Source organism: Nannobrachium achirus (assembly GCF_963921795.1).
Source record: "Nannobrachium achirus genome assembly, chromosome: 4".
Taxonomy (NCBI): Eukaryota; Metazoa; Chordata; class Actinopteri; order Myctophiformes; family Myctophidae; genus Nannobrachium; species Nannobrachium achirus.
In genome coordinates, this window is record NC_137813.1 from 66296808 (window position 1) to 66321370 (window position 24563).

Sequence of the window (24563 nt, forward strand, 5' to 3'; positions counted from 1 at the left end):
TGTGTTCGTGATTTGAGGCATTTTGTTCAAAACTGACCAATCTTACAAACTTTGAAAGCCAATCTCAGCCAATCAGGGTGGAATATGGACAATCAGACAGATCCATGTTGATCACATGACTGTACTGTCTACCGATTTGCGTGATTTTTGGACAAAATCTGTAGTGTACAGAAATGTGTTTTGCAAATATCGGCCTCATGGTGGCGCTAGAACAGGGCTATTTGAAAAATATGGGGCAGAGGTTCTGAATTGGCATCCAGGGAGTGTGTGTGCTCATTTTGGCAGCGACCGGGCCAACGGCGCCGGAGATTAGCTGGTGACAAACTGGAGGACACATGGACGGACGGACAGGGGAGAAAACATACTCTCCCCCATGCCTTTGGCTGGTGGAGACAATGAACACAATTAGGGCTGTCAAAAATATTATATAATCGTCCAATCGTAATTATTTGAGGTAATCGCAATTATTTTTGCATAATCGTCATAATCGTTTCCATGTTGAGAAATGTTCCTATAATTTCATACACTTTCAAAAAGTAGTGGAAATAGCAGATCTACAAGCTCACAACGTGTCGCATCGCAACGTCAAATATGTCAGTAATTTCTTTGTATATTTAGGTTATGCGTCATATCTACCATGTGCAACTTCAAAGCCTACAAGCCAGACAGAAATGTAATTGTCAATGACAATTAAATCATTAATCGTCGTCACAATTAATCGTCATGTAAAATGCCATAATCGTGACAGCCCTAAACACAATTATGTAGACATATTACGATGTTTAGGTAGTGTCGTTCTTAAGCAGTGATTTCAAGCATTTTGTTTTTAATTATTATTTCAATACATTTTCAAACAATCAAAAAAAAAAAGCTTAGTTTTCTCATGAATTAAAAAAAACAAATTCAATATTTTTTTCCAGTAATATCATGACGAAATCACAGAAAAAAATAAAAATAAACAAATAAATTCCATACGTTTGAAGACAAACGTTCAAAAAGTGGTGAAAACAGACGATCTACAAGCTCACAACGCTGCGCGAAGCGACACAGCTTGTAGATCTGCTTTTTTTTCCACTAGTTTGGGTCCCGGCGAACATCTAATTTCTGCTCAGTGGAAGAGCGAGCAAAGGTCCCAAATCCACACACTTATCACACGGAACAAAGCTAAATCTCATGACCGAAACATTCTGACAGGCAAAGTCCTAATCTGTGATTCGGGAAAAAGCACGAAAAGAGGCGGCACACGGTTGCAGCGTTTCATAAAAAAAATAATATGTAGAAATATGATATTAGTATCATTCTAAAGCTAGAGCTATGTTCCTGCTGTTCCACATACAGCCCAACCAGTTGTAGAAATCACAGAATGACGCTATAATGAAATATCCAAGACCATAGAGCATGGTTTACTGGTGCCACTAAAAAAAATCATTCATTTCCTCATAGACGTTCACAAAAATATTTATAACAATTATGTTAAGCCTAGAACCAAGCCATCCAGGATGGCAGTGAATCATGACCATGAAACCTTTGCTTCTGTGAAAATATGTATTTCTTTAAATCGCTAAACAAAGGGTATTTATCAAATAATTAAATATCAAGATATGTTTTTACATAGGATCAAAGGTTTTATGGTCATGATTCACTGAGACTCTGCCTGGATGGCTTGGTTCTAGGCTTAACATAATTGTTATAAATATTTTTGTAAAAGTCTATGGGGAAAATGAATGGGAGATTTTTTGTAGCACCAGTAAACCACCGCTGCAAAGCTCTATTAGGGTTGGTGTTTATGTGGACCAACCTGCGTACGCTATAGTGACGCTGAGCAGTAGCATCTCTTTGGTGACCAACAGTTTACAGGCTTTGACTGTGAGAGAGAGAGAGAGAGAGAGAGAGAGAGAGAGAGAGAGAGAGAGAGAGAGAGAGAGAGAGAGGGAGATTGATTAAAAAGTACAGAACAGAACTCATATTTTTGAGACCATCGCTCCATTGTTTACAATGGTTTGTAATGCAAGCGCAGATGTGTTGCCACTCGATGTGGAGACACAATCCAAGATGGCCGCGGTGTGAGCATGGTCAATGCGGGCTGAACTCACCAAAAGCATCTGTAGCCTTGGCACACGTGCCTGCGCTGGGTGTTCTGCAAAGATGAGGAGGAAATGTTTAGAAGAAATAGACAGAATGGGTAGCACTGTGAGAATCACAGGTCTTCTTGTTTCTTTTGATAAAAATAAAACAAAAAGTTTATTTTGCGCTGCCAGCATCTTTGAGTTTCTATGGTCGAAATTTGGTTTGGATAAGTGAAAAATATGAAATATCATTCAGTGTTGATTTGTACAGCAAAATTAGTCATAGACTTCTGAATAAAAGTTTGTTTAGTTTTAGTCATATATTAGTCATCTGAAAAGTTTTTGTAGTAGTTGACTATATCTCATGAGATTTTCATCAAACTAAATGCCTTTTTACTGACTAAAACTAAATCAAATCCATGCTATGATGACTAAAACCCCTAGTTGCTCACGGTGAGCAGGTTGGTGCCTTGCATGGTTTCCTCCGCCATCGGTGTGTGAATGTGTGTGTGAATGGGTGAATGAATGTAATGCACAATCTATCTAAAGCGCATTGGATAGAGGCGCTCTATAAAAGCACCATTTACCATTTAAAACTAAGACTAAATATGTTGACAATTTCGTCAACAAATAGAAACTAGACCGGTTCCGAAATAATAATCAAATTACAAAACCAAACCCGAGTGGCCCCGTAAGCTCTTGTCCGATTCCGTCCCGTTCCGACTTTCTTTCTTTTTTCACAGACCGAAACCTGTGACATGTTGTCCCGAAATCCTTTTGTTTCCGAGGTTCCGAGAGACCCGACCATGAAATCATTATTAAAATCCTGTTTCATGTACCGAGATCCCTCACTCACGGCAGCTGTGCGGCGTGAACTTGTGCCAAGGAGGAATCTAATATTAACATTGAAACAAATGCAAGGATAAAGGAATACTTTTAGGCTATTTTCTATCAACAGAGGCAAGTCATTTTCGGTTTGTTTGTCATGGTTTAACTTGTAGGCGAGTGCTTTCTCATCAGCCTGACGGGCGACAGCAGGAGAAGCTGCTACGCATCACCCACACGCATGCATTACGCACGCACCAAGCTCTTTTTCCCCCGCAGTAAATCTGATCTTAGACCAGCGTTATCATCTCACAGTTACAGCCATTCTTCATGTCGCTGCCTTGCGGCTAATAACGGACCTGAATCTGATCCTAGGTTTGCCTAAACACAGCACAGCACACACGTTAAACACAACTCCAGTTCGTTCCGTATCCTGATCATAGCGCAGCAGTGCACACCAGCGCACACACACACACATTGATTGATTGCTTGCTTTATAGTTTGCATAAAAAGCAGAAAGTACACACACGTCACACACACAGTGCAGGTCCTGGGTCAGCTCGGGTTATACACATGATGATTACAGTCCCGTGTTCCGAAGTGTTCCGAGGGAAATGCGACCGTTTCCAACTCGGCTACGAGTGATTATGATAAAACACTGACCGAACCCGGTACGGGTCTCTCGGGTAATTTTGGGGTCCGGGCCCCCGTGAAGATCTCTACTACAAGCTCACAGCTTGTAGATCTGCTGTTTTCAGCATGCAACCAGTGTAAAATCTGACATTATGGCGCCATCAACAGGGGTGTCACACCAAATTCTGGGCCCTGGGTACAAGGATTCACTGTGGGCCCCCCATGTGCTTTAACTATTGAAAAATAGCAGATATACAAGCTCACAGTGCGGCACCGAGTGCCGCGCTGTGAGCTTGTGGATCTGCTATTTTTGAAAAATGTAACATTTGTGCAAGTTTTTGAATATTTCAAATCCTCCCAAGGTTTTTTTTTTAAAAACCTACGTTTCTATGTCAGTGTAGCCTGGCTCCAGCCAATAGACCCGCCCACTCTCTGAGTGAACTGCATCTCTTGGTCTGGATGTGTCATATGACGCGTCTCTTGGTACGGTATCTTGGCCTACCGACCAATGAAATCAATGCAATACGGAGGAGGGGTGCGTCTAACTTTTGAAAATCAACAGAAACAGTGGAGGGAGGGGTGGCTCACCAGCGTTCTTAATTGCCTCCTTTGATCTTCAGAAGAGCTGCAACTACAGTGTCGATAGCTCGTTAGTGATTCTCTCTAATCAATGAAACATCAAAGACAATGACCTGTTTGGTGCATGTCATAGAGGGGAGGGGGAGGAGGGAATGTTTTGTGTGCAAAAGTCAAACACAACCCCTCCCACCAGATCTCTTGTGATTGGGAATTTCAAATTTTAAATCCCCTCCCCTTTTCAATCAAATAGAATGGAGACAACTTCAGACTCAAGCCCCAGCGTAGAGTCTGAAATCAGGCTAATGTCAGTGGTGCTCAAAATTTTTCATGTGAAGGACCCCAAAAATGATATTTATTTGGCCACGGACCCCCATCTCAAAGTATTTAGTTCTAGGGACCCCCCAGTCAGAAGTAACATTTGAGTTACAAATGTTCGCTTAAAAAATACACGTATTGGAAGATTTGCACACATTTTCACGACTTTTCAAAAATAGCAGGTCTACAATCTTGCAGCACGGCACTCGTAGCCGCACTGTGAGCTTGTAAATCTATCTATCTATCTATCTAGGTCGTCCTCAGACGAGCCCTCCATCGTTGTTTCCAGTCATCTCGGTTCTCCATACATCTGGCCAGCTCATTGGTGTTCTGTGTCCCTACGTCTTCCTTGAGTACGTCCACGTATGTTTTTGTGGGACGTCCTCGCGACTGGTGCCCATGTACCAATTTGCTGGCTGGAAGCTCCTGGTGTCTTTGGCAGTGTCCTGCTAGTCTCATTCTTCTGGTGGCAATTTTCTCGCTTACCTTTGGTATTCCCTCATACAGGCTCCTGTTTGTAACATGTGCACTCCTGTTGATGTTGAGTACTGCACGCAACATTCTAGTGTAGCACCCGTCTAGAGACTTCTGCAGGGTTGGCTTCAGGGTCCAGCATTCACTGCCATAGAGGAGAACAGACTCCACCGTTGCAAAGAAGAAGCTAAGTTTGATTTGGCGGGGGAGGTTAGAGTTCCATACACTGTTCATGCCGTTCAGGGCCCTCCAAGCGAGTGCCTTCCTTACTTTAAGGTCTTTCTCAGTTGAGTCGACCCATGCGCCCAGGTACTTGAAGTCCTTGACTTCCTTCAACACAGCTCCTTCTGTTGTTGTCAGAGGTGAGTGATCAGGTAGGTTATAGGTGATAACCTCAGTTTTCTTAGCATTTAGCCTGAGTCCAACTTTGGCACACTCTATCTCCACCCTGTTCAGGAGTTCTTGTGCTTGTTCCATGCTGTCGGAGAGCAGGCTGATGTCGTCCGCATAGTCCAGGTCTGTCAGAACTACTGCGGGATGCCGCCTTGACCTCCTTGGTGTTAGCGTGAAGCCAAGCTCTTGTTCTCGTCCCCCTATGGCTTTCCTGAGCGCATAATCTAGAACTATGATGAAGAGGTAGGGGGCTAGGGTGTCTCCTTGCATTACACCCGCTCGGATGTCAAACACCTCACTGCTGCCATCTGGGGTCACCACTTTGGCCCTTGTTTTTGCGTACATGGTCTCGATAGCCCGGAGAATGTTGGGAGGGACATTGTAGGCCTCAAGGATCTTCACCATCTTGCTTCTGTGGATAGAATCAAAAGCCTTTTTGAAGTCAATGAAGCACAGTACAGCTGCTAGGTTGTCCTTTTTCACCTCCTCTATTAATCTCCTTAATGCCAGGATCTGTGCTACGGTTGTTCTCTCCTCTCGAAAACCATTTTGGTTTTCTCTCAGGTGAGGGTCGATGGCATGCCGTATCCTGTTCAGTATCATTCGGTTGAAGACCTTAGCTGTAATACATGTCAGGCTGATGCCTCTGTAGTTGTCTGGCTTTGAGAGGTCTCCAGCTTTAGGCACCGGGATGATGTTAGACAGAGACCATATTTCAGGTTGCTTGTTGTGCTGTAGAGCATTGTTGCAAAAGTCTAGGATGAGGTTGTCTAGGTCGCAGTTCTTCAAGACCTCTGGGGGTATGCCATCCGGCCCAGCACTCTTTCCCTCTCTCAGGGTGGATTTTGCCCTGGCGAGCTCGCTGGTTGTGAAGGGTCCATCGTCGATGTTCAGGCCCTGGAGGACTGTCGGTATATTTTCCTCCTCTCCCTCTTCCACTGATGTTCCCAGGAGCCTCTGGAAGTGGTCGAACCATGTTGCCACCCTCTCCTCTGGGCTGTGTCCCTCCACCTGGCCCTCCTTGGCCCTTTTCCGCCCTGTCATCTCATTTATTACCTTCCAGGCCTCCCCGTATTGCCTTTCACCTTGCGCCGCCTGCACTCTTCGCACACTTTCCATCACTTCTTCCCCTTTGATGGTGTCGTAGGTGCTGAAGAGAGACTGTTTGGCTTCGTTCAGTGTCTCGCGACTCTCCTCTGTTGGCTCACGCTCAAAGTTGAGTCGTGCTTCCTCCATCCTGCCTCGTGCTGCTACAACCCTCGGGTGTCTGGACCGTGGTGGTGTTCTTACTCTGTTCAGCACTGGCACGCACAGTCTGGTCGCCTCCTCGTTCGCTGTGATGAATCTCCCATATTCACGGCTGGGCTCCTCTCCCCTATCCAGCTGCCGAAAGCGCTTCCTGACTTCCTCCGTGTACCTGGTTTGGAGGCCCGGATTGGTCGTGAATGCCTTCCAGTCATGCCGAATCTTGGGGCTTGGCTTTGGGACCCTGAGGCTCAGTCGCACCCTCATGGAGACCACACGGTGATCAGAGCCTACAGAGCTGAACGTGCTGTATGGCTCAGCGTTCAGGATGGAATTCCTCCACTTTTGCCTCACTAGGATATAGTCCAACTGATATAGCCTAGGTAGCTCTCCAGGCCTCGGGGCTCGGTCTCGGAAGGTCCATCTCTTCCCTGTTTTCTTCCTGAACATGGTGTTTGCTGCCAGGAGCTGGTGTTCCATGAGAAGGGCTGTGAGGTATGCGCCGTTGCGGTTGGTAGACTCATGGTATGGGAATGGTGCATCCTCCTGTCCGATCCTGGCGTTGAAGTCGCCAAGGATTGCCAGGAAGTTGTGCGCTGGGACACCTCGGACTGCTGTTGTGAGGTCCTCATAGAACTTCTCAACATCCTCAGGTGATGCCGTGTTAGTGGGCGAGTACACCACTATGACTGTTGTTACTGGGTTACCTGCGAATTCAGCCATGAGGATCCTTTCGGTGTGCTTGTGGACCCGTCGGAGGGCCCTGCGCGCCAGAGAACCTAGCATTAGCCCTACACCCCCTGTTGCAGCCTGGGCCCCGTTTCGCCCCGCAGATGCAGTGATGAACGTGCGTTTCTCCACTGTGTGGTAAACTATCTGGTCTATCTGGTCGTCAGTGTGGACTCTTCTGTGTTCCTGGACTCCCAGGATCTCTACCTCCTGTTCTTCAGCACAATGTGCCAATTCCACCAGTCTAGCTTCTTCTCTCACTGTGCATGCATTGAAGGTCCCCATTACAAATGGTTTCCGACAACGCATGAGTGCATTGGGTGGGATGCTGTGGTCAGACAGAACCCTCCCTCGTTCCCGTGGGTTTGAGGTCCTGTCGTCATGATGTCCTCCGGAAGGACCAGCACCACCATCCGCCGCGGTGCTCCTGCGGACTCCCGCCGCTGGAAGTATAGGATTTGGGATGACTTTGTTCTTCATGGTTGGCTTTACAATGCTAGTTTAAGGACTGTGGGGTCGCAAATTCTCACAGTCCTGGTTTTTACCTCAGAGTGACCTTCTCCTAGGTGGGTTGCCTACCATGGCTAAGAGCCCCACCCGCCCCGACTGATAGCTCAGATTTCCGGATCTGAATGGTTCACATGCTGATGTTTTAACTCACTGAATGGTTCTAAACCCTGTTAAAATTAAATGCAAGTTATAAGTGTCGAAGTCTTACCCTAATATTATTTCCCTGTTGAGTGCCTTCAGCTGTGTGCACCCTGTTCCTTTCTGATCCATCAGTGAGAGTGATTCCCCACTGTCTCCCTATATATGCCTTCTGGTTAGCATATAATGGGGAGTGTGCAGTGTTGAGCCAATCAGCTGTGGCAGAGGTGAGAACAGGGGAGTGGTTGCTGATTTCTAATTAAATCCAACACAGAGACCAACCCTGTTAAAATTAAATGCAAGTTATAAATGTCAAAGTCTTACCCTAATATTATTTCCCTGTTGAGTGCCTTCAGCTGTGTGCACCCTGTTCCTTTCTGATCCATCATTGTAAATCTGCTATTTTTCAATAGCTTTCACTAGCTTTCACTAGCTTTTCTAAATACTAGGGCACCTCCACCTTGGGCAACTCAGTCCCACGGACCCTCATCTCAAAATATTTAGTTCCAGGGACACCACCCAGAATCAAAATTTGAGTTTTGCACACATTTTCACGACTTTTCAAAAATAGCAGATCTACAAGCTCGCAGCGCGGCACTCAGTGCCACGCTGTGAGCTTGTAGATCTGCTATTTTTTCAATAGCTAAAGTATAAAATACTGAAGGCCCCTCCATCTTGGGCCCTAGTATCTCAGTCCCACTTTCCCCCCCTTGTGACGCCCCTGGGGCTTTTACTCACTGCTCTGTGGAGGAACTCTCTGACGACGAGTCCACCAGGAGGCCCGGTCCAGACGTCGTCTCCGAGGACGACGTGGGGTCAGGGTCCTGCTTCCTGATGAGGAAGAACAGGAAGCAGCCCACCAGGCTGATGACCGTGAGCGAGATGAACACCGTCTGGCGTGCTTTGTCTGACACACGCACACGCACACACACACACACACACACACACACACACACACACACACACACACACACACGCATGTGCCCACGTTAAAAAAGTCGCTGCAGGCAACCACAAAGGTCTGTTTTTTCTTGGCAGTAAATGAGAAAAAACCTCCCTCCCTCAGGATATGCAAAAACATAAATTGTAATTGCTTCGCGTACACTGACAATAAAGTAATCTTCTCCATCCGTTCCATGTAAAAACTGTGATTAAAAAAAAGAAACATCTAAAATACAGTACCTGTTATGTGAGTTTGATGGTGCCATGCGAAATATATATAGAGGTTTCCAAAGAACAAGCTGCAAAGAAAGACATGGACATGTTCAAAGAGTATTACACACAAACACACGGCTGTGCACAAAACACAGCTAGTCAATAGCGGCATTTTCATAAAGCTGTTTTTTTCTTTTTTTGCGCATCAAGGCTTTTCCGCATACATCATTTTGTGGAAACATTTCAAATTTTGCAAAAACTTTCATTTTTCGCAAAAACATGTTTGCGCTTAGGAGGTGAATTTTGGGGCTTTATTGAAAAAACGAAACACGCATCAGTGCAATGGAAACAGGTCGGCCTACTCTGTTCTAGTTGAGGAGGGTGTCTGAAACACAGTGAGCGGTGAGCGCGCGCGCACACACCGCAGCCCTCCGCTGTTCTCGGAGAGGCAGGGGAGGTGTACCAATGTTGTTTTTGACAGCGAATTTTGATTTAGTTTTAGTCATAGTCTTTTGAATAAAATGCCATTAGTTTTAGTCATAATTTAGTCACCTGAAAAGTTTTAGTTTTAGTCAAATTTTAGTCGATTAAGTTTTTAGGCGACTTAAATGTGTTTTGGCAAGCCTTGATGGCATCGTAATGACCGATTTTACACTTGGTTGCGTGCTGAAAATAGCAGATCTACAAGCTCACAACGCGTCGCACTGCGACGCGTTGTGAGCTTGTAGATCGGCTATTTTCATCACGCAACACCTGAGAGCAACCAAACATAAAATGACTCTCTTCTCCACTAGTCCCTCCCTGACGTTTTAGTCTAAGAATCGCATTTTATCATTGAATGGAAACAGGCAAAATGCACATTTTCTTTTTCGATTTAATGATGATTCGCTTCCTATTTTCAAAAAAAGCGTTATGGATACGCAGCTAATGACGGCAAGTAAACGAGAGTCACCTGAACTGCAGCAAGGCCCAGAATATGCCACTGTTCCTGCCGATGGTGGTATCACTGGAGTTGACGGCCAGAACATAGCCCTGGGCCGTCCACAACACTAGAAGTATAGATCACATAGATCAGAGGACAGAATCTGAACCCTGGCATATTGAGTACACCAAGGTTTTATGTTAGAAATGTGGAGTATGGGTTCCCAGCATTTAGAAACTGCCAGATGCTAACTTGCATATGTTGAGCAATTTTCATAATTTGCCTAATTCGATTTATTTAGCATAATTCTCCATAATAATGGATAATATGTCAAAAACTGATTGGCTGATTTGAACAATATTGGAGTGGTTTTGGGGGTTATTGAGAATGCTGAATCCATTTCTGACATTTTCTAAATTCAAAATGGCCGTTTTAAACCGGAAATTGCCATATACAACATAAAAAAGTATCAAAATCACCCCACTTTAAGTTGGTATAAGGCCATTTCCGGTTTAAAACGGCCATTTTGAATTTAGAAAATGGATTCAGCATCCTCAATAACCCCCAAAACCACTCCAATATTGTTCAAATCGGCCAATCAGTTTTTGACATATTATCCATTATTATAGGGGATTATGCTAATTAAAGCTAATTATGCAAATTATGAAAATTGCTCAACATATGCAAGTTAGCATCTGGCAGTTTCTACATGCTGGGGACCCATACTCAACATTTATGACATAAAACCTTGGTGTACTCAATATGTCCGGGTTCACAATGGGGCTCTATGGGCTGGCAAGTAGACTACCAGGGGTCTTCAACGTTTTCAGGCCAAGGACCCCTTCCTTGGTTGAGAGAGAGATGAAGCAGGGACCCCCACAACCTTTTCATAGATTCCATATAGTTGCATCGTTTGACAGCACAATCGTCGGTGTATTTTGGATTCATGTCAATTTGTGTTTTCAGATATTTAACCTTATCTAATGAACTTGACCTTTCACTCCGTACTTTTTTCTCTTCGACACCAAACCTCTTTGCCAAAAATAGACGATCTACAAGCTCACAACGCCTCTCGGGGGAAAGCCTGGTGATCGTTTACAACGGGCCATTTGATGCGGTCTAGGCGGAAACCACAAGCAGAAGAAGTGTTGGTTCCCCCTGTTTGTTTCCCCAATCCCAATTAAAATGATCGAGTAGCCTTGTGTAGTCTTGCCAGTCGCTACCAGTTGGACTAAAAGATGCATATACCAAACGAATTCTCCAAAAGCAAAACCACACTGCTTCAAGGGTTTTATTAGGTAGGCCTTAAAAGTTTGTCCTTGCACGCAGGGGAATTATTTTGTTCTGGCCAAAGTGTAGTCCCTAGTCCGTCTAGGAATACAACATGACGTAGAGTGGTTTCCGCTCCCGACCGGATCAAACCCCGAAAGGTGAAGGGACCCTAGGCTAGGAGAATGCTACTTCTCAAACTCATGCCTGTGCAGGGGTCATAGGCAACCTCCTTCACATTTGACTTGCAAATTGTTCAACCATTTGAATTGATATGAGAGAACAAACAAACGTGATATTTGAACACTTTCATTTTACCTGCTGCTGCTACGCCAACGAGTACAGAGGCTGTATAAAAGGTCCATGTGTATGGATGTATGAACATGGCAATGTAGCCACTGCAGGGGGGGAAAGAACAACATTCACATGTCATTAGGAGAAACTGGCCAAACAGTAACAGCTAGTATTAGCTCTGCTGTCAGGCCGAAACCTCCTAACTCCAAAATGTTCATTTTCGGGAAAATGAGCTTTTTTTACTACTGGGTTTTTTACTAATGAGGGTTTTTTACTACTTTTCATTGGTTCAATATTATTTTAACCAACACTCAGATGTAAAGGGTGTTCAATAGCCGTGATTTATGCCACAAAGTTGAGAGGTTTTGTCCAGACAGCGACGATATGTAAAGATGGGGTGCCATTAAAAAAAAAAAAAAGAAAAAAAAAGAAAAAACACCAGGTATGCCTGGTTGTCATTGTGGGTGGTGACCAAGCTGAAGGTACCCGTATTTTCCGGACTATAAGGCGCACTTAAAAGCCTTTAATTTTCTCAAAAAACTACAGTGCGCCTTATAGTCCAGTGCGCCTTATATATGGATCATTCATTGACATTGACATTCCCTTTAGCACAGCTCCATCTGTTGGATGCATAACGCAACGGTAGCGTATATTATGTGCGCCTTATAGTCAGGTGCGCCTTATATATGAAAAGAGTTTGAAAATAGACCATTCATTGACAGTGCGCCTTATAGTCAGGTGCGCCTTATATAGTCCAGAAAATACTGTAGCCATACCCACAGTGTGTATGGTAAAAGGGGAGGGATGATTTTATGATGTCATTAAATCAATGTTTTTTTGATCGGGCCTTTTGACTTGGGGGCTTTCAGCTTTCAGGAAGAAACCAAAAAATACACAGTGAAGGCAAATTTGCACATTCTAAGCACACCCGGGGGTCTATTAGAGTAATGTTAACTCCATACACACATAGAAAACAGAAAAAAGTACAACATTATGGTACCACCTCTTTAAAGGACAACTTTGTTTTTTTACAACAAGGGTTCATATTTTAGATTGTAATTAGAGAAAAGAAAAAGTGAGTGGTAAAATGTTTTCATTTACTTCGTTCTATCGTTTTAGCACGTTTAGCGTGCTAAAATGTGGGGCATGCGTACGAATGGGGGCATGTGTACAAGTGGCTAAATATGTCTTTTTAGACACAATAAGCCTGCAATTTCTTTATTGCTATTTACAGTTACCCCAGAAGTCACATCTGCCCATGAAAGATTGTGGTGCATCTTGGGAATGGGCTTATTCTGTGTAAAAATACATATTTAGCCACTTGTACGCATGCCCCCAGCCACTGAAATCAAAATAATTAAAATCTCTAAAACGATAGAAAGGAGTAAATGAAAACATTTTAACTATCATCTTTTATATTCTTTAATTACTTCCTAAAATATGAACCCTTGTTGTAAAAAAACAAAGTTGTCCTTTAACTGAAAGACAAGTGGTGTGTGTGTGTTACCTGTATAAAAGTCCACTAAAGAACATGGAGAGCTGTGGTCCTATGACCGCGACCACTGAAGGAGCAATCATGTTGGATGCAGAGAACACGCCATAGATGATGGACATGCTACAAGAAGGACAGGACAGGACAGGACAGGACAGGACAGGACAGGACAGGACAGGACAGGACAGGACAGTTAGATGGAAAGAGTCTGCTTGTACAAACATCCATTTATTGAAACCCTAGTTCTGTGGGTCCCCAGATGATTAACTTAATGTGCAACATTGGGGGGTCTCCAAATTATTTTGGGGGGGTCCCCAGATAATTAGCTTAATGTGTTTTTTCACTGAACAGTAAACAAACGAACATAAATGTATAGACTATAGAGGGTATCTGCACATTTCTAAAGTGAGAATTTGAGTTTTTAATACTTCTACAATGACAAATTAAACATTGGCCAAATTGTCAAATATTATAGGCAAACATTGTGAAAATAGCTGATCTACATGCTCACAACGCCTCACAAACGCATGTAGATCTGCTATTTTCACAATAGAACCGTGTTATACAAAATGTAATGGCTCAACTCTTAGTGCTCGTCAGGGTGGGAGGGGTCCCCAGTTAAAATATGATTATTTTGTGGGTTGCGGCCTGAAAAGGTTGAGAACCACTGTTCTAGTTGACCAGAGTCCCCCAGGGGTTTATGGGGTCCCCCTCCTGTTTCCTCCTCTACACTACATAGACCATCTTTGGTGAAAATAGACAAACATGTAGATCGGCTATATTTGAAGGGATGTTCACCCCAGGATAGGGATGCTAGGGTTCTTTTGGAGATTTTCTTCTCACACAAACGTTGCCTGACAAAAATAACCACTAGCCCATTTTAACTATTTAGTTTTATTCTGCCAATTGCTCCATGGCAAAAAAAGAAAAAAAAAAAAAAGAAAAAAAAAACTATGAAACAAGCTATTTAGGCCTAGAATTATTGAATGCTTTAACTATTGAAAAACAGCAGATAAACAAGCTCACAGTGCCGCGCTGTGAGCTTGTAGATCTGCTATTTTTGAAAATGTCGTGAAAATGTGTGCAAATCTTTCAATATACGTATTTTTAAAGGGAACGTTTGTACCTCAAATTTTGCTTCTGGGTGGTCCATGGAACTAAATATTTGGAGATGGGGGTCCGTGGCCAAATACATATAATTTTGGCGGTCCTTCACATGAAAAAGTTTGAGAACCACTGACACAGAAACATAGGTTTTTCAAAAAACTTTATAAGGATTCAAAAGACGGGTCAAAGTTAAAATGTTCAGAGTGCCGCGCTGCGAGCTTGTAGATTTGCTATTTTTGAATATTTAAAGCATAAAATAATAATACGCAATGATGCGTAACCGGTCTAAATGGGTTAAACATGATCAGGGAGGACTCAAATGGCTTATACACTCAATTAACAGCATCTTTTGCTAAAAAATCTCTTTGGGGGCGCCGAAAATTACTCTATGCTGCAAAAACCTTTTTTTAATGTAGAGTTTAATGTATGTGTTACCTTATTTCACTGGAATGCAGGGAGCTGAGAGTAAACGTTGTTACCTAAACTGATTATTCATTTATCCTACTAATGTAATTTGCCGCTGCATTCGATTACGCCTCCATAAAAGTGCGAACAGGTGAGGAATCTATCCGTACAACTACAGGGTTCCCACACATTTTCACCAATTCATTTCCAAAACCTTTCCAGAATATTTAACCCAATTTCCAGGACTATATAACAATAATTCAGCTCAATAACAGGTCGCTTACTCCTATGCGCAATGCTCAAAGACAGGTAGTGTATGGCAGTAGTTCTCAACCTTTTCAGGCTGTGACCCCCGAAATAATCATATTTTAACTGGGGACCCTGCACCCTGTTGAGCACTAAGAGTTGAGGATTTTCTTATAACACTGTTCTATTGTGAAAGTAGCAGATCTGCGTTGCGAGGCGTTGTGAGCATGTAGATCGGCTATTCTCACAATTTCTGCCTCTAATATTTGACAATTTGGCCCATGTTTACTTTGTCATTTCAGAGGTATTAACAAAATCAATAACCAAAGACAATGCATAGCTATTTCTTTCCAGGACCTTCCAGGACCCTTGATGAATTCCAAAACTTTTCCAGTGCTGGAATTTCTTTTCTTCTATTTTTAAATTATTTCCAGGAATTTCATGACCGCAGAAACCCTGTATATAATAATGTAAAACGCTCAACATTTGGGTCATAAATTACCTGGTGTATCCACTGCCATGGAACTCTGAGCTGTTGAAGCTCTTCAACACCGTTTGCTGGGAAGACAAAGAAAATGGACGGTTATGCCTGGTTTATACTTCCTCGTACAACGGTGTCACCTGCAAATAGCTGACCTTGTAGGTTATTGGCACTGTTGCAAAACGAAGTAGAAATTAGGCATTACAGTATAGTTTGATTGCTGAGGTTCTATGTAATCAATATGATCAGGACTAAATGAAGAGGTTCTAATCAATCAATACCATAAGGATTGATTGATGAGGTTGTGTGTAATCAATATGATCAGGATTAAATGAAGAGGTACTGTAGGTAGGGCCGTCACAATTATTACATAATCGTCTAATCGCGATTATGTCTTTTTCATAATGTCATAATCGTTTCCATGTTTAAATAAGATGAAAAATAAAAAAGTGGCAATAGCAGATTTACAAGCTCACAACGTGTCGCGATGCGATGCGTTGTGAGCTTGTCGAACGGCTATTTCCACTATCAATTTAAGTGTAAGTATAACAATGTCAAATATCTCAGTAATTTCTTTGTATATTTAGGTATACTGTTTGTTTATACTTACTGTTTTCTTTTTTGTTTTTCTTTACATATCTACTGCATAGTACTGTGTTCTATTTGTCTGTCATTCAATGTTATATGAGATACTTAAATGGTTTCCAGTGGAAATAAGCTTAGTCTTTTCATGGATCTCTTTTAGTAGACCTTGTACCAGTGAACTGTACCGTCATGAAACTGTACCTTTTCCTATGCAAACTTCTAATAAAGTCTTCAATCAATCAATCAATGTGTCATATCTACCATGTGCGTCTTCAAAGGCTAAAAGCCAAACAGAAATGTAATTGTCAACGACAAAAAATAAATTAAATCATCAATCACAATTATTTGAGTGACAATTAATCGTCATGAAAAATGTCATAATCGTGACAGCCCTAACTGTAGGCTATACAGTGTGTGTGTTGCTGCTCGCGAGCAAGCCTGGCTCTTTAGTTGAGTGGTAACGTACGCGCCATCGGATACGTAGGTCCCGGGTTCGCCACACGGCCGAGGCTACATTGGTGGCAGCGGTACAAATAGGTACTGTCGGAGTGCTCCGTCAGTTCCTCGGACGTTGTAGACAGACTGTCAGTGGAGCCTAGCTACTGACTGGCACGTGTGGTCGTGTGGACGTGCTTCCAGGTAGGGGGGGAAGACTGTAGGCTATACGGTGTGTGTGCGTTGCTGCTCTTTAGTCAAGTGGTACGCGACCGGCCAAGGCTACAGTTCTACTGTATGTATATGAGGTTCCATGTAACCAGTAAGACTCCCTAATCGGGAGATAAGCGGCCGTCAGATCGCATACACAAACTTTAGAAGGCAATCGTAGCCAAAATGGGACGGCTTCAGGTTGATGACATGACTTTAGCTTTGTGTGATTTTAGGCTAAAATCTGTAGGAGCAGTGTCCAAAAATGTGTTTTGATTTGGCCTCATGGTGGCGCTAGAATAGGGCCATGTGAGAAATTTGGGGTGGATGATGATTTACCATCCAAGGAGTGTGTTGCAAAGTTTGGCATTGATAGGGCCAACGGTGGCAGAGATATGACTAGGGCAAAAGTGTGACGTGACGGAAAGACTGACAGACAGCCGGTGGAGCTTTTCATAGTAACTCAATCAACATAATCAGGATTACATGAGGTTGTGTGTGATCAATATGATCAGGATTGACTGATGATGTCCTGATCAATGATCAGGCCTAAATCAAGAAGTTCTATGCAATCACTATGATCAGATGTGTGTAATCAATGCTATCCAGTTTGTTACCTCTATGTTGCCACATGTTGTAAAAGCAGTGAACATGAACATGAAGGCAAATCCCAGGATGATGATGTTCAACAGCGATTTCCCCTCTGGAGACATGATGACGTGTAGTGTGACAACAAGTCAAGTGTAATCAGTGTCTAACTCCTCCTAAATGGAACAGAAAAAGACACACATTTATATAATCAACTCCAGTTTATTGTCACATCATGCAAAAGGTATAAGTGATTAGGTGAGTGTCTTTGGTGCAAGCTTCACACAAATATTGCAAGCCCACTAGCCAAGTTCCATTTATTTGTATAAACATGTCTTAAAACAACAGGAATTGCTTTCCAGTCAGGAGAAAGATGACATCTAGAAGGCATATGAAAAATGCAAGGTGATGATTTTTCCTTGGCCTCTAGGCAGTGCGCATACAAAGGTTTACACGCCACCATGAGGCTGATTTGACAATATCTAATTTCCTTCCTCTGCCTAGTGGGAATGTGTGTGTGCACAATATCACCAAAATTGCAGGCTGTGTTCATGAATTGAGGCATTTTGTTCAAAACAGAGCAATCCTGCAAACTTTGGAAGCCAGTCTTGGCCAATGAGGATGGAATATGGACAATCAGACAGCCTGTAGAGCTACTGTCTACCGATTTGCGTGATTTCTGTACTAAATCTGTAGAAGTACTATCGTAAATTGTGTTTTGCAAAAATCGGCCTCATGGTGGCGCTAGAACAGGCCCATGTGAAAATAAATGTGGGGCAGAGGTTCTGAATTGGCATTCAGGGAATGTGTGTGCAGTTTGGCAGCGGCCGGGCCAGCGGTGCCGGAGATTAGTTGGTAGCTAAACAAACACATTCCCTGGATGCCACACAGGGACACATGGACGGACAGACAGGGTGCAAGACAGTCTCAGCCATGCCTTTCGGCCTGGCGGAGACAATCATGACACATTACAGCAGGGGTGCCCAAAGTGCGGCCCAGGGGCCAAATGCGGCCCAAGGACAAATATTATACGGCCTGTGACTTTATTCCCATAAATTGTTTTATAAACGGCCCGTCAGCACCGCCAAACAAGAATATTTTCCCAGCGTATAATTTGTCAGGATTGTTCCCTGTTGTCTCGAGTGAAGGGGTCAAAGAAAGGCTATTTTATAGTAATTTTTACCTTGCACATCCGGTAACATTTGGTAATGTGAGTTATTTGTGTTTCGTTCAGAGCACACACCTGACAAAAGAACATTGATATTAAATATTGATGATAGTTAAATACAGTCGTTTAAACGTGTACATTATGCCTAGATTTAGTCGGCCCTTAGAGTGTTTTCATATTTTCTAAGGTGGCCCCCTTTTTGAAAAATCACACTCGTGTGAACTGAGCGGTGGTGTGTGTGTGTGTGTGTGTGTGTGTGTGTGTGTGTGTGCAACAGCGCCCCTCCCTTAACATGTGTGGTCAGAAAAGGTTACTGCAGGCTACGGACACGGAGACAGACATACAGACATACAGACAGACAGACAGACAGACCCACACACACGGCCACGTATAGGAGCGTTGTGACCACCGCTCAAAAAGTTTGGACACCCCTGCATTACAGGGTTCAGAGAGAGCCACAAGTTAGGCAAACATACTAAAATCAGAAGACACAATAGAAGCAAACCCAGAAACAATTATCAAAAGCATTTTAAATAAAGTATAGGGCCTAATACCAAAGTAGTATGAGTAAATACAACAATAAATGTCAAAGTGTGTGACAGAGTTCCTCATTCTAAAACCAAAAAGCAGCAGATCAAATACCCATACACAATGTATTGCATGTAGGCTATCCATAGCATTGGACACAAAGTAGTAAACTAGAAGGCTAAATTAATTCATCCACAAGTTGTCAGCAATCCCAGAAGTACACGGTTTGACCTTTGATCACAAGGAGAGTCATTTATTGCAGTGTTTGTGTGTTATTATCATATGAAATCACACTCACCTTCTGTCTGCATGTAGTTCAACCCTGTGGCTGCTATAGTTTGTGACAGGCTGACAGCTCATAGCGACCTCAACAACATGGTACTTTAGCTGAGTAAGAAATAATACATATGTTATGATAATAATTCAAGAGCTAAGAAACAACTCTTTGATTAGAGTAGGACAACAAATGAAGTAGTCTTTCCACTGTTTCCAGGCAGCTCTTCTTCTGTTTTTCATTCCTGCAGCGTAGACAACGCACAGCGTATTACTGCCCTCCACAGGTCGGTAGTATAACTCATTTGGCATTATCCTCAGTGAACATTATTTATAGCAGTGATGGAAGCCTCTAGTAATAGCTTACTCAGCTATGTAGAAATACTCTGTTACAAGTAAAAGTCCGGGATTAAAAATAGACTTTACCAAAAACATTTTCAAATGCATACAATGGGCAAAAGATCTTTTGAAAATAGCAGATCTACAAGATAAGACGCATTGTGAATGTATTTAGATGAAAATGAGAGACTGTGAGAGAATTACGAGATCATAAAACTTTATTCAATCAACAGAGTATAATACATGAGTTTGTATTTCATCAAGTCAAGCTGCCTATCTTCATGTTTCTCTGTTAACCCATTTAGGCCTAGACTTATTGAATGCTTTAACTATTGAAACATAGCAGATATACAAGCTCACCGAGTGCCACGCTGCGAGCTTGTAGATCTGCTATTTTTGGAAAAAGTAGTGAAAATGTGTGCAAATCTTTGAATATATGTATTTTTAAAGCATACGTTTGTAACTCAAATTTTACTTCTAGGGGGTCCCTGGAACTGAATATTTTGAGAAGGGGGCCCGTGGACAGATTCATATCATGTTGGGGGTCCTTCACATGAAAACCACTGACACAGTAGTCTCTGAAGAACAGACTAACTGAGCTCCAGTTAAGTGAAAAGGACCTTTTCTTTGACGATGGCTGGCCAGATTGCTGACATAGAAATAACCTTAGAACCTTAGAAGGATTCAAAAGACACTTATAGAATCGGGTCAAAATTCAAATTTACATTTTTCTAAAATGGCAGATCTACAAGCTCGCAGCGTGGCACTCTGTGCCGCGCTGTGAGCTTGTATATCGAATATTTTTCAGTAGTCAAAGCATAAAATAATAATACACCATAATGTGTACCCGTTCTGAATGAAAATAATGTCCATCCACCCACCACACCCTCCTGATCCATTCTTTGGCCTGTGTCTTCTTAGTGCTACGACTATGTCAGTCAGTCCATTGGTCCATCCGTCTGTCTGTCCAACACTTTGGTCCCAATTGAACAACAATGTCCTCATAAACTGTGGGCTTCTTCAGTGTAACTTCACGCTCCCCGGACAGAAAGCTATGAGGAGGCGCCGGGGCTTGGACAGGGCTGGGCGGAGCTACGGCTGATCGGCAGCTCCTTCGACAAATCGGAGAGCGGGCTTCGATGACTGGCTTTTGGATCAGCCAATGGGGAGAATTTAGCCACCTGAGAGAGAGAGAGAGAGAGAGAGAGAGAGAGAGAGAGAGATTTTTTCATAATCAACTAAATCGATTATATTAGCCACTTGAACCCTAGTGTCCATATTTTGAGAACTTTGGCCAAAAACAGAAATTTAATTTATCATGATATCATCCTCCATCATGCACTGGGATTAATTCACCTTTTATTTGCCAGGCTGTCAGACCAAAATGTACGTTTTCAGGAAAATGAGCTCAAGTGGAGTTAGGAGGTTTTGACCGAAGGGCTTTTACTAGTTTTTCATTGGTTCAATATAATTTTAACCAACACACAGACGTAAAGGGTGTTCAATAGCACATATTTATGAAAAAGAGAGGGAAACTAGCAGATCTACAAGCTCACAACGACGCGTTGTGAGCTTATAGATCGGCTATTTTTGGCAAATGTTCTGCCCCAGGATAATGGATGTTTTGATTATCGCGATAATATCGTAAATTGAGATTTCTTTGGTCACAATAATCGTGATATGACATTTTCATATCGTCCCATTCCTACTTACGGGGATGTAGGCCAGGTTGTCGCGGAGGCAGGCGTCCTGCAGCTCGCCACGCAGCGCAGTCACATGACTGCGCTGGGCGGAGATCTCCTGCTCCAGCCAGCCAATCCGAGAGCCGGCTGCCTGGTAGAGATCAGAGAACGTGGAGACCAGCCTCTAGAGGGAGCCGGAGAGACAGTTGCCTTTTCTGTTAAACGAGTGGTTCTCAAAGTTGGGGTCGGGACCCCAAGTGGGGTCCCCAAATTATTTTGTGGGGTCCCCAGATGATTAGCTTAATGTAATTTTTTTCCTCACTCAACGGTAAACAAACCAACACACAGTATAAGTGTATACAGGGTATCTGCACATTTATAACGTGACAATTTAAGGACTGTCAAGACTGTTTTAATACCAAACTGGCCAAACAGTCAAATATTAAGTAAGCAAGAGGCGGACATTGTGGAAATAGCCGATCTGCGAGGCGTTGTGAGCTTGTAGATTGGCTATTTTCACAATATTTATCTGCAGAACCGAGTCACATTAAATGTAATACCTACAATTCCAAGTGCTTGTCAGGGTGGGGGTACCCAGTTAAAATATGTTTATTTTGGGGGTCATGGCCTAAAAAGGTTTGATGGAGAGCCAAACGAACAAAACAAAACAAAAAAGCGCACGGGTACCGTCTCCAAGGCTACTTTTCACGAATAAATAAGTGAATGAATGAAGTGATAATTACCTCACATGCAGTGACCTCCACACCTCCCATCATCCTCTCTGTTCCCGACAGCTCCGCGTGCACTCTGGGTAACTGCAGGGGGAGGGGCTTACCCGTCACAGAGCAACGTGATTGGACCAGACCGTCTCTGACCTGGGAGAGCGGACAGAATGGGAGAGAGAGGGAGAAAGGTTTTGAAAAAACTAAGATACAGTAAGAAAAAAAAAGCCTTTAACAGAATCTATTGCACTCAGAATGAACTCTTAGTCAACAAAGGTTCTGTCAAGAATCTTGCCAGAGACCTCATTCAAAGCCATTTTGACCTCTTGGTTCTTTACTAAAAACTAAGATTCAGACCTGCCAAAACAAACTGATTCGACTACTACTCGGCCTAAAGCCCACGACCCACCTAATTCCAACACACGTTGCTAGTCTGAGCTGGCTCAGGGTACTAGAAGACAGGGATAAGCAAATAAAAATGAGATTGGTATTTACTGTAAGATGGTCACAGGGGCAGTGCCCTCAATACCCTCATACCTGTCAAACTACTTCTCCAAAGTGAGTGACACCCACAGCCACAGCACTAGACCATGATTTGGGTGGAAACCTTACCTTCTATGTCCAAAACCGTTTTGTATTTATCACTTTAAAAATGATTTAAACTAGTGAAAATAGCAGATCTTCAAGCACACAAGCGCCTTGCGCTGCGAGGCGTTGTGTGCTTGAAGATTTTCTATTTTCACTAGTTCTGTGCAGTGTTAATTGTGTTGACTAAGACTAAGACAAAAGACTAAGTCGACTAAGATTTTTATATTTAGTCGACTAAGACTAAAACAATTTCAGAAGACTAAGACTACATTTGTGTTATTAAAAAGTCTAAGACTAAGACTATATCTAAGTCTAAGACTAAATGGAATTAAACCCAAATACATCTTTTAACTTTACATTTGAGAATGTATAGGCACTTATCTGTTATTTTCAAATCTTGTTGGTTTTGCACAGAGAGTAGTAGACTGTCAGATGTGATTGATGTAAGCAATTTACCCCGAGTGAGAGGACATTATGCTCTCATAATGTCCGCAGTGAGGGTGTTATCGGACGAGGCGCAGCCGAGTCCGATAACACCCTCACTCAAGGACATTATGAGAGCATAATGTCCGACCCCGAGTGGTAAATAGCTTTTCTACCACTTTTTCCCGTATACATGAAAGAAAACACATAGTTGTAACTTGCAAGGATCTTAAGTTACAATCATTATTGCCTATAAAACTTCCGCGAGACAGCAGATAGTTCCACAAACAACATCTTCTACTCACCAACAGATGGCGCCAACTCCATACTAATCCATGCGTCTAGCTTACAGCTAAGCTAACGTCAGTTAGAAGTACCGTTCCGGCCGTAAATAGAGGCTGTTCGCTTCCAGAAAGGCATAGGTTCAGAGAAAAGGGGCTTTAAAGTTGGCGGATTGCATTGGATCCAAATAAATCGGCGACGATAGTACGCACGTTAGTAAACATAGGACCGCTGCGACCTTCATTTGTTGGTTGGGGGAAAGGTGTTCCGACTACCTCCTGAAGTCCCCGGATGTACACTGAGGCGCATTGATCTCCTCACACAACTTTGCGGCAGTTGTCCTCTCATAACCTCCGGAATTTAGCCAATCAGAATCCAGTATTTGAACACGTGACTCGAAAAAGTGGTAGAAACTGTTACTATATTATTTGCAGAGCAGAGATTTTGTACCTGGCAGTGGCACTGTGGCACACAATAGCCATTGTAGCCATAGCAGTTTTACTTGAACATTTTAACGTAGCATGTGGTAATATTTAGCCTAAAATACTTAGACTAAAAGACTAAGACTAATCCCAAAGACTACAAGTAAGACAAGTAAGACTATAAGTACACATTTGAAACTAGGAGATACAAGGTTTCTGCCTGACAGCAACGATATACTATAGCCGCCATAGTAAAAATACCTAATATATTGTACATACTACCAAGTACCATGCGTGCGTGTTACCTCTTTGTAGGTGTTCTCTACAGTGGTCATGAAGTTGACCAGAGACTTTTTACTCCTAGGATAGAGGGATGAGACAAAGATATAAAGAGTCACTTGATAAATTAACATGTCGATATGTTTTAGCGTGTATGTACATTTTATTTATATAGCACTTCTTACAGCAGGGGTGGGCAACTTTGATGATGGCAAGGGCCACTCCAGAGGGCCACATTGCATATTGCTGTCCTACTTTGTCATTCTAGTATCTCATACAAAAGAAGCAAAAAATAGCAGATCTACAAGCTCAAAACGCATCGCGCTGCGATGCGTTTTGAGCTTGTAGATCGGCAATTTTTTGCTCCTTTTGAATTGGAATCCTGAATTCTTTTTTGTTATTTTTTAATTAAAGCAGGTCATGTTTGGAATTGTAACAGCTGAAATCAATAATATATCAGTATTCCTATATTAACCTGCGGGCCATTAAGTGAAGGTGGGGGCCGCATGTGGCCCCCGGGCCGCCAGTTGCCCATGTATGTCTTACAGAGAGAACTCACAAACTGCTTTACATGCAGAGAGATACAAAACTAAACGGGGTACTAAAGCAGTTAGAAAAGAAAAAAAAGCCTGTATAAATGTTAAACAAGACAGCAAATAACACAAACAAGAACATATAATCATGTGCAAATGCTTGTTCAAAACAACATATCTACAAGCTCCTTTCACTCAATGTGGTGAGCTTATAGATCTGCTGTTTTC

General features: G+C 42.7%; 1 protein-coding gene across 1 annotated transcript in view; it reads right to left on the reverse strand.

The window, feature by feature from the left end:
- LOC308283432 (UNC93-like protein MFSD11) overlaps positions 1-19212 on the reverse strand; it is a gene marked incomplete at its 3' end in the record, with an annotated part of 24981 nt that extends 5769 nt beyond the window's left edge. Inside the window, exons 1-10 of the mRNA XM_080723865.1 lie at positions 19091-19212; positions 17126-17272; positions 15300-15355; positions 13055-13162; positions 11572-11651; positions 10015-10111; positions 9090-9148; positions 8646-8814; positions 2094-2137; positions 1799-1864 (exon numbers count right to left, since the gene is read on the reverse strand). Of these exons, the coding sequence (XP_080579991.1) occupies positions 1799-1864; positions 2094-2137; positions 8646-8814; positions 9090-9148; positions 10015-10111; positions 11572-11651; positions 13055-13162; positions 15300-15355; positions 17126-17221 (775 nt within the window). The 5' untranslated portion in view covers positions 17222-17272; positions 19091-19212. The remainder of the gene's footprint in view (positions 1-1798; positions 1865-2093; positions 2138-8645; positions 8815-9089; positions 9149-10014; positions 10112-11571; positions 11652-13054; positions 13163-15299; positions 15356-17125; positions 17273-19090) is intronic.
- Between the last annotated feature and the right edge of the window lie 5351 nt (positions 19213-24563).